The 15137-nt window shown below is 39.7% G+C and overlaps 1 protein-coding gene across 1 annotated transcript in view; it reads right to left on the bottom strand.

The window, feature by feature from the left end:
- SMG6 (SMG6 nonsense mediated mRNA decay factor) overlaps positions 1-15137 on the bottom strand; it is a 227294-nt gene that overhangs the window by 198830 nt on the left and 13327 nt on the right. Inside the window, exons 7-8 of the mRNA XM_008565649.1 lie at positions 7330-7440; positions 6726-6938 (exon numbers count right to left, since the gene is read on the bottom strand). Of these exons, the coding sequence (XP_008563871.1) occupies positions 6726-6938; positions 7330-7440 (324 nt within the window). The remainder of the gene's footprint in view (positions 1-6725; positions 6939-7329; positions 7441-15137) is intronic.

Below are 15137 nucleotides of genomic sequence, written 5' to 3'. Positions count from 1 at the left end.
ATAACACCAGGGATCTTCAGAAAGTTCACAGAAGGATTCATATTACCTTTCAATTCTATTTTTCCACAAACTTTTTGCAGTACCCTTGTATACAACTTTGTAATAGAATATTATACAGCCATATTAAGAACATACTAAGAAAAGATATTCTCAGGCAAGTGGAAATACAGCCAGTTCTGCTATAATGCTCGTTTTGAAAACTTGAATTTGTTCCATTGTGATCAATATATTCGGGAACAATGTGAGCATAACACAAGTTTTGCTTTTGCTTATGTGTGATTTTGTTCACAAGAAACACCAGATGAACACAGAAAACTGCACCCAGCTGAATCAAACCATACAGGAATACACAAAACACACACACACACACCTCCCAAACATCTATTAGCTTCCTCAGTTCACCATGTGAACACATCCTACAAGCACACCTATCCACACCTGCCCATCCACGTTCAAGTAACCCTCCTTCTAGCACATCACAGTAACTCACAAGGTGTAACCTTTCTGAAGCCCACTTCCACAAGCAAATGTCATCTCCTTTTTAACATAAAGTGCCATATTTCACCTAGTATTTATGTCCTTCTCAAATATTCAACATGTATAAAATTGTACAACTGTTTTTTACTGTTGTTAATTAGGTTCCTATCTTTTCTTTTTCCCCACTATGTCAATGAGGAAATTTTTTGAGTATTGTACTCCTAATTCTATTTTCCCCATAAGGCCTGTGTGGATTTTATGGCATAATTTTGCATAGCACAGTAATTTTTAGAAATGTACATGTTGCATTATAGCGGAACTGACTATGTGTCCAACTAATAATTTAAAAAAGAAAACTGCAGATTATTATATATAGTATTATCCCATTTTTTAAAAAATATATTTCAGGGCCGAGCCCATAGCACACTCGGGAGAGTGTGGCGCTGGGAGCGCAGCGGCGATCCCGCCGCGGGTTTGGATCCTATATAGGGATGTCCGGTTCACTCTGGCTGAGCGCGGTGCGGCTGGTCTCAAAAAGGACAAAATATATATATATATATATTTCATATTTCTGCGGGTACGTGTGCATGTGAACACACTTATAAATGCATAGAAAAAGGTCTGGAAGAACATCCGTCAAACAGTTAACAGTGTTGTCTCTGAAGGTAGGAATACAAGTGACTTTCACTTTAAACTATATACTCATTTTTGTTTGATTTAGGTACAATAAATTGCTTTTACTTCTGCACTTTAAAAAATTCCCTTTAAAAGGCAAATCTGTTCCAACAGTAGAAGTATTGGAAATAGTAATTACACAAATCCTATTATGTCATCTCCCTACTTAAAATCCTCAAGTCCTGATATCCAAACTTCCCAGTATTTATGAAGGATCTGGCCCATTACCTTCTCCAGCCTCATCCCTCACTGTTCTTCCCCTCATTTGTATAGTCAACTGAAATTTATTTAGAATCTTCTATATGCAGACATTGGGGACAAATCAGTGAACAAACTAGATATGACCCTACTGTCAAAGAGTCCTCAATCTAGCAAGGGAGAGCAACAAAACAAAACTACACCTAAAATTACTTAGCTAGAAATGTGGTATTATGAAGGAGAAACAGCCAGTCTTGGGGATCAGGAAAAGCTTAGGCTGACACCTGAAAGATAAGAATGGGACTGATAAAGGCAGAAGAACTAGAGAGGGAAGTGCACTGCGGGCTGAGAGAATGTACAACAGCTAAGGGCCAGAAAAGAGCTTGGACTCTTCAAGGAAGAAGCCAGTGTGGCTAGAACATAGTAACAAAGGAAGGAAGAGAAGTGTAAGGTAAGTAGCAAAAGCCAGGTCATAGGGGGCCCCATGGACTAGGTCAAGAAATTTGGACCTGATTATAGGAGTGAAAAGAGACAACTGAAGACTTTCAAGAAGGGAGTGACATGATTAAAAATGTGTATTTGCCGTGGGTTCAGATCCCTATATAGGAATGGCTGGTTAGTTCACTTGGGAGAGCATGGTGCTGAAAACACCAAGTCAAGGGTTAAGATACCCTTACCAGTCATCTAATTTAAAAAAAAAAAAAAGAAAAAGAAATGTGTATTTGGATGCTCATTTGGGATACTGTCTAAAAAGAAAGGCCAGGGGCCGAGCCTGTGGAGCACTCGGGAGAGTGCGGTGCTGGGAGCGCAGCGGTGCTGGGAGCGCAGCGATGCTCCCGCCGCAGGTTCGGATCCTATATAGGGATGGCCGGTGCGCTCACTGGCTGAGCGCGGTGCGGCTGGTCTCAAAACGGACAAAATATATATATATATATTTTGTCCGTTTTGAGACCAGCCGCACCGCGCTCAGCCGCTGAGCGCGGTGCGGCTGGTCTCAAAACGGACAAAATATATATATATATATTTTGTCCGTTTTGAGACCAGCCGCACCGCGCTCAGCCGCTGAGCGCGGTGCGGCTGGTCTCAAAACGGACAAAATATATATATATATATTTTGTCCGTTTTGAGACCAGCCGCACCGCGCTCAGCCGCTGAGCGCGGTGCGGGCGACACGACACCAAGGGTTGTGATCCCCTTACCGGTCACGAAAAAGACAAAAAATAAATAAATAAATAAATAAAAAGAAAGGCCAGAAGAGGACCAGGCATAAATGTGAAAAGACAATTAGGAACTTCTTTCAACATTGTGTGGATTACTGAAATGATGATAGCTTGTACTAGGATGGTGACAATGAGAACAGAGAGAAGTAGATGGCTTCAAGTTATATTCAGGGCATGAATTCAACAGCACTTGGTATTGACTGGATGTGGGAACACAGGAAAAGAAGGGGTAAAGGGTGACTCAAGTTTCTAGCAAGAGCACTTCTCACATCATAGTCTCCAGCCATACTGAACCACTTGCAGTTCCCTAAGACTCCACGCTTCTTTCAAGCTTTCGTGCCTCAGTGTAGAAATGCCCTTACATCATACTTGATCATACTTGAGCTGCAAAATGCCACCTCATCCCAGCCTTCTCTCACCATTCCTAGATTACGTGCTCTAATTGCATCTCCGATAGCCTCCCATGCTTGCCTTTATCACAGCACTTGCCATACTGCACTATAATCATACATATTTATGTTTCTGTCTTCTCCACATGACCAAGTGCTCCCTGAGGTTAAAGATCATTTTTGGTTGTTTTAATCTCTGTATACCAATGCCTACGTCTCATCAATCTGTGTGTTCCAATGAACAGAGAGGGCAAACTGAGTTCTTGGGACCTACTGCAAGAAAAGAATATGAGAAGCTGACTGGGGCCCTGAGAAAGCAGGAAAAAGGCAGTGTGGTTTCCTGATTGGATAAAGGAAGAGCTATGAAATGGCAGACTTCTTCTCAAGTGCTCAAGCTCAAGTTAAGAATTAAAACCCCTGGGCCGGCCCGTGGCTCACTCGGTAGAGTGTGGTGCTGATAACACCAAGGCCACGGGTTCGGAACCCATATAGGGATGGCCGGTTCGCTCACTGGCTGAGCGTGGTGCTGACAACACCCAGTCAAGGGTTAAGATCCCCTTACCGGTCATCTTTAAAAAAAAAAAAAAGAATTAAAACCCCAAACTCACAGATGTAAATGTAAAAGAAATTAAGGGAAATAGTCACCCAAAAATGATGTACAAGCCAAAAACATATAAATAGCTTCATGAATAGTTTACAAAACAAGTGACCACATTTTACTCTATATACATCTATAACTGTTTGAAATTTTTACTAGGAATATGAGGATACTTTCAAAAGTCCATGTAATTAGCTCAGTTGGTTAGAGCACAGCCTTATAACACCAAGGTCACGGGTTCAGATCCCTGTACTGGCCAGCCAAAAAAATAAATAAATAAAAAGTCCATGATTTTTAAAAAACATATACATACGCACACATATACATGTATGTGTGTGTTTATATGGGTGTGTGTGTGTGTGTATATATATATTTTTGCAGCTGGCTGGTACAGGGATCTAAACCTGCTACCTTAGTGTTATAATACCATGCTCTAACCAACTGAGGTAACCAGCAAGCCCTGCTTGTAATATATTTTAAATCTATTTCTCCATGAACTTCTTGAAGTAATCTTATATTTATATATTATCTGTATAATTAAACATAAGATAATTAATGGGTTCAATGACAGCTCCCATGCTGAAAATGCCTTCCCTGAGATGCACATAAGAATAAAAACAAACATACACACATTACTTAAAAAAATAAATAAATAAAACACCTAATGGGAGAGATCTATAAAAGAATGGAGACCTATAAAAGATTAGTCATTACCTTTATGAGAGATACTCCTCAACCCTGAAGCCAACGTCAAAGAGAGCCACAAAACGCTTTCTCAAATTGTCCCTTGCTGCTTTCATTACAAAAATAGGTGGACAGTGGACAAATCCAATAGAACAATATATCTCATTCAAATAGGCTTCCAGTTTGCGGTTGTAATATTCAAACTAGAAGAGGGCAGCAGTGAGGGACTCTATCACAGCAGCAATCCAAATCACCTCAACACATTGCTATAACACACACAAATAGGCAGCCCCATGGACACTGTGTGACATAGGAAGTTAGGAGTTTCATTTATAAGCAATTACTGCCTTCCAAGTTATCCACAGAACATCTAAAGACTGAAAAGGAAATAGGAAGATAAACAGAAATTTAAAACTAAACCCCAAAGGTAAAGTCCTCCTATCCTACCACCTTTAATTCACTCTTAACAGACAACCATGCCTCCAACGTTAAAGAGAATATAGAAAACAAAAGGCCCTCCCTCATTTTCCTCCAACACCCACAAATTTATCTGCATCTTCCTTTTTCTCAAGTGTGGGAAAGAGGGATCTCTTACGCCCTGTCAGGCTAATCCCTTCACCCAGATCCTACTCTCTTCCCAATCTGTGCAAGGACCTCTCCCTCACATTTATCTCCTTTCTTTCTTAGACCTTTAAATTATTTATCCTTCTACATTCTTTTCCTCGAGCAATTGAATCAACTCTCATGGCTTCATTACCATCTACAGAGGATGCCTTCAAAAATCTTCATCTCTGGCCTAGACCAATCTCCTCAGCTTCAGACATCTGTTAGCCTCTGAATATCTCCACTTCAATGTCCTACAGAAATGACAAATTCAACATGTCTAAATGAAATTCATCATTTTTCTCCTAAAACGAGCTCTGCCTTTATTCCCTATCTCAGAGAATGGACCATATACCCAGTTTCCATGCCAGTAATCTAGGTGTTATTCTTAACACCCTCTTCTCCCTGAGCTCCCCATGTCCAATCAAGTCCTTTGGATTGTACCTTATCCATATATATTATGTCTATTTACTTCTCCCCATCTCCGAAGACACTTATTGGCTCAAGTCCTATAAACATCTTATTTAAATTACTGCAGCACCCTCCTAGTCTCCTATCTCTAGTCTTATTCTTCTCCGAGCTTTTCACAAAGCAGCCAGTTACATTTCTTTTTTTTTTTTTCCTTTTTGTCCTTTTTCGTGTCCGGCAATGGATCGCAACCCTCAGTGTAGCGCCCGCACCGGACCGGGACCGGCAACGGGATCAGAACCCTCGGTGCTGCGCCCACACCTCGCTTAGCCAGTGAGCAGGAAACGGTCTGTATGTGGGATCCGAACCCTCGGCGGGAGCGCCACCGCACTCCCAAGCGGCGCACTGTAGCAGTACGCCACCGGGCCGGCCCAGCCAGTTACATTTCTAAAAGGCAGATCTGACATGTTATTCCCCTATTTAAAGCATTCAATAACTCCTTACTACCTTCAGGATAAAGGCCAAATTATCTGCCATATGACTCTTTGACATCTGGCCCCTGCTTACTGTACCACCAACTCCACTATGAATTTTACTCTCAAGGCACAATGAACCAGTCACTTATGGTTTTCCAACTACTGCACTCTTTCCCCAGCCTCAAATACGAAGGTCTTTGCATAAGCTATTTTTTTTTTCCCTTTGCCTGGAATACACTTTACCACTCTCCTTTTCCTTCTCCTCTAGGTAACTCCTACTCACTCTTTATACTTCAATGACCAATGGTTGCTTTGGTCCTATAGCTATGTGTTTCCATAATATTGGGTGTGTACCCCAAAACAAAATTCATTACGCGGTATTCTAATTGCCTGTTCACTCTTCTGCGTCCTCCACTAGAATGCTCTCCTTAAGAGCAAGGGGAGATCTTGTTCACTGCATCTTTAGTGTCTGACATACTGTAAGTACTCAATAATTATTAACTGAGTAAAGGAAGAGGAAAAGTCTTCCATATAAGCTTGTGATTTTCCACTGTCATTTCTTCCGGCTTCAAGGAAAAAGTCTCAGCCCAAGAGTCATTATCCAATAAAAGGCTGATCACAAACCACTAACCAACCTACCCACGCTACTTTAGCTCACTCTTTAAAAATAAAGTCAACTAAGAGGAAAAAATAAGTATACAATCTCACACAGAATCCTAAAGCATCATACTGGTAACTAAACCAAAAACAAACAAACAAAAATTCTAATCCTACTTTTACTAAATTCTACAGTGCCACATAGTGGTGAGAAAGAGAACCATATACTAAAGTTAAAGGAAGGGTAGGTTAGAAGGAACAGGACATCAGTGAGCCTCAAGTGGTCTGTCTTCCCATGCTGTCAGTGTGAAGCATCTGTGGAGCACCTCACAGTTGTATAAACCATGGTACCAGGCTTACTTAGCTAGTTTGGCTCATTGCATCTCTCTCAGGAACTTACATCGCTGGGGCTCAGGCTGCCCAGCCCATTCTCTTGCTCAGAATCCTTTCCAGACTCAGTGCCCTGCGAGGACCGGGGATGAGATGGATGAATCCAGATCTCCAGGCGAGTGGTGTCATCTCCAACATGCCGAAAAGTAGACTTCTTTCCTTTCCGCCATTGGTCAGGGATCAGTTCAAATTCCTCATGTTGCTTCTTTTCCATCTGTTCTGCCTGTACAACATACAAACATACAAGCTTGAGACTCTCCTGAGATTCAGCTAACAAAGAGAAAAGCCTCACCTCACTTGTACTTGTTGCATAAGGACTATAAAAAGTAAAGATGTTGCCAAAATTCCAAAGTGGCAGAGTATCATCTGCTTTGTTTCATAAAAGTTATTAATTTTGTAAACTAGATGCTGTGGAACATGTACACCCAAGGGCCTCTGAAAGCTCTCCTGAAGATCACAGTTTGGTTCTGCAAGGAGACTGACTGATTATCCATCAGCATAGCCCGATGGGACTACTTGAAGACATTATTAGTCCCTCCCCTAAGGACACACAGGCACCAAGGGAAATATACTTTCTTCCAGGAAGGAATGATTCTACCTGTATCCCCACTCACCTTTCGTTTGGTCTCTTCAAACAAGCTCATGAGACTCTCCTTGGCAGTCAGGATAGGGTTGCTGGCAGCTAAACTGCGCATATAGTAATACACAGCATCAAGCTTCCTCCTCTGTGGAAAGAAACCAGAGACATTCAGTCAATCTATTCTCTTCCTGATTCCAGCGTGAGGTAGCTGACCCAAGAAACCCTACTGTCCCAGCCTATCCTCCAGGCTGTGAGGAATTCCGGTAAGAAAATCAGAATGCTATCCATGGGAGAAGCCATGACAACTACATCAGAGATCTCTTCTTGCACTATATTGTATGTTACATGCAGAGATGCTCCAAGAACCAAGTACTCATGGGGAAGAAAGAAATAAAGAACCTCTTAGACTATAAACAGAAATTATGTTTTGTTCTTAGAGGAGGAACATTAAATTCAGGCTAAATTTCCTATTTTTATCAAAGGGTCAGTATGATTTAATGAAATCATGAAATTAAGAGCCAAACAGACCTAGGTTCAAATACAGGGGTACTTCAAAAAGTTCATGGAAAATTGAATTAAAAGATAATAAAAATCCTTCCATCAATTTTTTGAAGGCCCCCTGTCATATAACGACATTTTTGTCAACGACAGAACACACATATGACCATGATCCTGTAAGATTATAATGGAGCTGAAAAATTCCTATTGCCTAGTGACGTCATAGCTATCGCAGTACAACACATTTCTCACACGTTTGTGGTGATGCTGATGTAAACAAACCTACTGTGTAGCAGCCTTATAAAAGTATTAGCCTAGGTGTGTAATAGGTTATACCATCTAGATTTGCGTAAGTACACTCTATGATGTTTACACAACAACAAAATCACCTAACAACGTTTCTCTCAAAAACCATCCCCGTTGTTAAGTGATGCATGACCATATTAGCTTATCCAGGATTTGATTTTGAGACTTTGGACAAGTTATGTAATAATCTTCCTGCACTCTCAAAGCCTCACCTTTAAAATGGGAATAATAATACCCATGGAGCAGTGTCCTTAGGTTTAGAGATAATATCTATAACGTTAGATCACTTGCCTCCCACTTAGCTGTACTTAATCAATGATACTGCTATTGTTATCGATAATTTTTTAAAACAGTAAATAATTAGCAGATGAATTGAACACTTTATGAATATTATTCAATGAATTCAGCAAATAAATACTTCAAGTCCATTTTACAACCAATTAATAGGGAAAAAAAGAAGTAAAGGAAAGGGAAGAGGGTCAGAAAGAAGGAAGAAGAAAAACACTCAAACAAAAGGCGAAAAAATATTCATTCAAAAGCCTTTTTCACTGCTTCTCCAACTTCATATACCTTTTCACTGTTTTCTGTAACTGTCTCAAAATACATCTAAAATACTAGCTTCTCTCCCTCCCCAGCACCTGCTCATTCTTCAAAACTCATACCTTGTATTCATCTCACATGGTTAAAAGCACAGGGTTTTTGGGTTTTTTCCATTCTTTTTCTAAGATATAAATTATAGAAAAAGGCACAGGTTATACGGTCTATTGCTTGAATCTAAATTTGGTTCTGTAATTTAGTAGATATGACACTAAGCAAGTTAATTGAGAGGTTTCCTTATTTGCAAAATGGAGATATTTATACACATATAGCTCCTGAAAAGATTAAAATTTCATAATACAAACAGTTTAACAGAATATCTGGCAAACCAGTATAGTCAGTTAAGTGGTAGCTATTTTTAATATCATTCTAATCCATATTAATCTCTGCCTATACCACTCACTTCATTTGAGACTGTATTTTACCAATTTGACAACATTTTTTTTTCATGTTTTAACATTTCTGAAATTGAGATGCAACTTACAATCAATACCTATTATTGCGTCATTTTAATTTGCAATGTTATTCTAAGTGGAACAGAAAATAATCATGCATCTACAATCAATTACATATTTTATGAAGTCTAATTTTTATTATTGCCTATATACCTCACTTGCCTTCTCAACAAAGGTTTTTTCTGGGCAGAAACCAATCATATATTTTACCACTCACTGCACCTAGCAAAGAAACCAAATCATATATTTTATCACTCACTGTACCTAGCAAAGCACTTGTAAACAAGCATGTTGTCATAAATACCTGAGATTCACTGAATGAATGACCGGAGGAGACAGAAAAGTTGAAAAAAATGTTAATAGATAACTAGAATGAGAGGGAGACAGAAAAAGAGGGACAGAGGAAAAGAACTTGAAGGGAGTGCTAATCTTGGTCAGAGGTCCACGAAAGAAAAATAAGTTTAATTAGAACAGCAAAGGGCGGGCCGGCCTGGTGGCACACTTGGTAGAGTGCGGCGCTTGGGAGCGCGTCCGCTCACTGGTTGAGCGCGGTGCGGGCGCGACACCGAGGGTTGCGATCCCGTTGCCGGTCGCGGTATGGGCGCGACACTGAGGGTTGTGATCCCGTTACCGGTCACGAAAAAAGACAAAAAGGAAAAAAAAAAAAAAAAAAAAGAACAGCAAAGGGCTGGCCAGTTAGCTCAGTTGGCTAAAGCATGGTGTTATAACACCAGGATCAAGGATTCAGATCCCCAAACCAGCCAGCTGCCAAAAAAAAAAAAAAAAAAAATTAGAATGGCAAAAAGCCACTGAGGAAATTCAGCAAAGTTGCAAGACACAAGATCCACACACAAAAAACAGTTGTATTTCTGTATACTAGCAATGAACAATCTGAACAGGAAATTTAAAAAATAATTCTGTTTACAACAGCATCAAAAAGAATAACATACTTAGGAATGAATTTAACCAAGGAAGTACAAAACTTACACATTGAAAACTATAAAACAGTGTTAAAAGAAATTAAAGAAGATCTAAGTAAATGGAAAGACATCCTGTGTTCATGGATTAGAAGACTTCATATCGTAAAGAGACAATGCTTCCCAAAAGCAATCTACAGATTCAATACAATCCTTTTCAGAATCCCTGTGACTGTTACTGCAGAAATGAAAAGCCAATCCTAAAATCCATACAGAATTACAAAGGACCACAAATAGCCAAAACAGTCTTGAAAAAGGAAAACACGGTTGAAGGTCTCATTATTTCTCAATTTTTGTACCACAAACCTACAGTAATTAAAACAATTGTGGTACTAGCATAAGGACATATGGATCAATGGAAAAGAACTGAGAGTCCAAAAGTAAACCCATATATCAGTTCATTTTTGACAAGGGTGCCAAAGACCATTTAACAGAGAAAAAATAGTCTCTTCAACAAATGGTGCTGGGAGAATTGGAAACACACATGTGAAAAAATGAAGCTGGGCTCTTACCTCATACCATATATAAAAATTAACCTAAGATAGATCAAAGAACTAAATATAAAAGCTAAAACTATAAAATTCTTTAAAAAACAAAACAAAACAAAACAGGGTTTTTGTATGGGGCAGGCAGCCAGACTTGGGTTTGGTAACAATATAAATAAATTTGATATTAAGATAAGTGTTACAGGGCCGGCCCGTGGCTCACTCGGGAGAGTGCGGTGCTGATAACACCAAGGCCCCAGGTTCGGATCCCACATAGGGATGGCCGGTTCGCTCACTGGCTGAGCGTGGTGCTGACAACACCAAGTCAAGGGTTAAGATCCCCTTACTGGTCATCTTTTAAAAAAAAAAAAAAGATAAGTGTTACAGACAAAAATAAAACATATACATTCCAATATTTTGGATTGGACAGAAAGTGGTAAAAAAACAAGATTATACAGCAAACGAAAAACAGCAAGGAAACATCAAACTTAGCATAAAATAGATTGACAGAGGTACAGATGAGTTAGCATACTTGTAAAATGGTTAAATATTCTTACTACAAAGATTCAAATTGGGTTAAAAAGCAATCTCTACCCTGTCACACATTTTTGTAAAATAAAGGATAAAAGGGTTTAAAGATACTAGGGTACTTCAAAAAGTTCATGGAAAAATAGAACTGAAAGATAATATAAATCTAATGGAAACTATAAGTCACAGAAATAGCAACATTTTTATTAGAATCCATGCATATAGCAAGATACTTTATATTTACAAAACATACAGTGACAGGATGTAACATTTAAGAGACTTATGTGGTAAGTAACATGGCATTCATATATAAAATAAACGTTTTATATCTTGGAGTGGGGGAAACAGGTAAATCTTAACCTTGGATTTGGTAATGATTTCCTATCTCTGACACCAAAAGCACAAGCAACAAAAGAAAAGAAAAAGATAAACTGGACTTCATCAAAATTAAAACTTTTGGGGGCCGGCCTGTGGCTCACTCGGTAGAGTGCGGTGCTGATAACACCAAGGCCACGGGTTCGGATCCCATATAGGGATGGCCGGTTCGCTCACTGGCTGAGCGTGGTGCTGACAACACCAAGTCGAGGGTTAAGATCCCCTTACCGGTCATCTTTAAAAAAAAAAAAAAAATTAAAACTTTTGTGCATCAAAGGACACTATTAAGAGTTTGAAAAGACAGCCCACAGAATAGGAAAATATATTTGCAAACCATATATATGATGAGGGTCTAGTATCCAGAATATATAAAGAACTCCTAAATCTCAACAACACAAAAGATAAACAATCCAATTTTAAAATGGATAAAGGATTTGGATAAACATTTCTCCAAAGATATGCAAATACCCTGTACTGGCCAGCCCCCAAAACTAAAAACAAACAAAAAAACCCAAAGATATGAAAATGGCCAGCAAGCACATGAAAAAATGCCCAGCATCACTAATCCTTAGGGAAATGCAAATCAAAACCACAATGCGGGCCGGCCCGGTGGCGCACTGCTACAGTGCGCCGCTTGGTAAACGCGGCGGCGCTCCCGCCTAGGGTTCGGATCCCACATGCGGACCGGCCGCTCACTGGCTGAGCGAGGAGCGGGGGCAACACCGAGGGTTGCGATGCCGGTCCCGGTCCGGTACGGGCGCGACACTGAGGGCTGCGATCCGTTGCTGGTCACGAAAAAAGACAAAAGAAAAAAAAAAAAAAAAAAAAAAAAAAAAAAAAAAAAAAAAAAGGACAGAACGTAGAAGGGGTGGTTGCCAGGGACTGAGGGGAGGGAGAATGAAGAGCTATTGTTGAATGGATATAGAGTTTTGGTTTTGCAAGATAAAGAGAGTTCTGGAGACTGGCTGCACAACAATAAGAATGTACAGTACTTAACACTACCCAAATATACACTTAAAAATGGGTAACCGGCCAGCTGCCAAAAAAAAAAAAAAAACTGGAACGATGAGGGTGGTCCAAAGGTAAGCGTTATCTCAAATGACTGTTTACAGTCAGTTACAGATTGAATGAACTCCCTGTTCTACACTTTCTCCTCTTTTCACTACAGCATTTGACTAGTCTTCAAAAAAAAAAAAGAGTAAGAGAAATTTTAAGAGTATTTTACCACTATCAAAAATGTAAAAATTAAGGGCCAGCCTGTGGCTCACTTGGGAGAGGGTGGTGCTGATAACACCAAGGCCATGGGTTCAGATACCTATACAGGGATGGCTGGTTAGCTCACTTGGTAGAGCATGGTGCTGACAACACCCAAGTCAAGGGTTAAGATCCCCTTACTAGTCATCTTAAAAAAAAAAAAAATGTAAAAATTAAAAAAAAAAATTTTTTTAAATTTTATTTTGTCGATATACATTGTGGTTGATTATTGTTGCCCCTTACCAAAATCTCCCTCCCTCCTCCCTTTCCTCCCTCCCACCCAACAATGTCCTTTCTGTTTGCTTGTCATATCAACTTCAAGTAATTGTAGTTGTTATATCTTCTCCCCCCCCATTTTTAAAAAAAATTTTTTAACAATGGGCAATGAATTTGAATAAACATTTCTCCAAATAGCAAATAAGCACATGAAAAGATGCACTACATCATTAGTTACCAGGGAAATGCAAATCAAAATCACAATGTAATATCACTTTACACTGACTAGGTTTGTAGATATCAACAGGGCAAAAGATCCAGAATAGGCAGAACAATATTGAAGGAGAAGAACAAAGTTGGAAGACTGACACTACATGACTTCAAGACATACTATAAAGCTACAGTAATCTAGACAGTGTGGTACTGATCTAATAGACAAACAGATCAATGTAATAAAATAGAGAGCCCAGAAATAAATCCACACAAACATAGTCAGCTGGTCTTTGACAAAGGACCAGAGGCTATTCAACAGAGAAAGGATAGTCTTTTCAACAAATGGTGCTGGAACTGGACAGTTCACATGTAAAACAATAAATCTATACACCCTACACCTTTCACAAAAATTAACTCAAAATGGATCATAGACCTAAGTGCAAAACATAAAACTTATTAATATAGGAGAAAATTTAGGTAACTGTGGGTTTGCAATGTCTTAAATATGAAACTAAAAGCATAATCAATGAAAGAAAACATTGACAAGTTGGATTTCATTAAAATTACAAACTTCTGCTCTGCAAAAGACACTGCTAGAGAATGAGAAGACAAGCCACAGATTGGGAGAAAATATTTGCAAAACACATATCTGATAAAGGACTTGTATCCAAAATATACAAAGAACTCTTTTTTTTTTTTTTCCTTTTTGTCTTTTTTTTCGTGTCCAGCAACAGATCGCAACCCTCAGTGTCGCGCCCGGACCGGACCGGGACCGGCAACGGGATCGCAACCCTCGGTGTTGCTCCCACACCTCGCTCAGCCAGTGAGCGGGAACCGGTCTGTATGTGGGATCCGAACCCTTGGCGGGAGCGCCACCACACTCCCAAGCGGTGCACTGTAGCAGTGCGCCACCGGGCCGGCCCAAAATATACAAAGAACTCTTAAAACTCAACAATAAGGCTGACCATCAGCTAAATTGGTTAGAGCATGGTGCTGCTAAAAACCAGGGTCCAGGGTTTGATCTCTGGATTGGCCAGCCACCAAAAAAAAAAAAAAAAAAAAAACAGTACGGGGAAAAAACTCAATTTAAAAATGGGCAGATCTAAACAAACACCTCACCAAAAAAGACATACACATGGCAAATAAGCATATGAAAAGATTCTCAACATCATATGTCATTTTGGAATTGCAAATTAAAATAATGAAACATCACTACATACCTATTAAAATGGCAAAAATCCATTAACACTGGCTTCACCAAATGCTGGTGAGAATATGGAGCAACAGAACTCTCATCCATTGGAATGCAAAATAGTACAGCCGCTTTGGAAGATGGTTTGGCAGTTTCTTACAAAGCTAAACATACTCTTACCATATGTGATCTAGCAATTGTGATCCCTGGTATTTACCCAAATGAGTTAAAAACATTTCCACACAAAAACCTGCACATGAATGTTTACAGTAGCTTTATTCATAATTGCCAAAACTTGGGAGCAACCAAGATGTCCTTCAATAGGTAAATGGATAAACTAACTGTGGCGCATCCATGTAATAAAATAATATGCAGCAATAAAAAGAAATTAGCTATCAAGCCACAAAAAGAAACTTAAATGTGTATTGCTAAGTGTGAAAGAAACCAATTTGAAAAGGCTACAACATAACGTATGATTCCAACAATGTAACATTCAAGAAAAGGAAAACTACAGAGACAATAAAAAGATCAATGGTTGGGCCAGCCCAGGGGCTCAATCGGGAGAGTGCGGCACTGGTAGCGCCAAGGCCGTGTGTTCGGATCCTATATGGGGATGGCCGGTGTGCTCACTGATTGAGCAGACACCAAGCCAAGGGTTGCGATCCCCTTACCAGTCCCCCCCAAAAAAAGGGCCAGCCCAGTGGCGCACTGGAGAGTGCGCTGCTTGGGAGCGCGGTAGCGCTCCC

The sequence above is a fragment of the Galeopterus variegatus genome, unplaced genomic scaffold (assembly GCF_000696425.1).
Source record: "Galeopterus variegatus unplaced genomic scaffold, G_variegatus-3.0.2 Scaffold201, whole genome shotgun sequence".
Taxonomy (NCBI): Eukaryota; Metazoa; Chordata; class Mammalia; order Dermoptera; family Cynocephalidae; genus Galeopterus; species Galeopterus variegatus.
The sequence above is the reverse complement of the archived record's forward strand: the minus strand, read 5'-3'. Positions and strand labels throughout refer to the sequence as shown.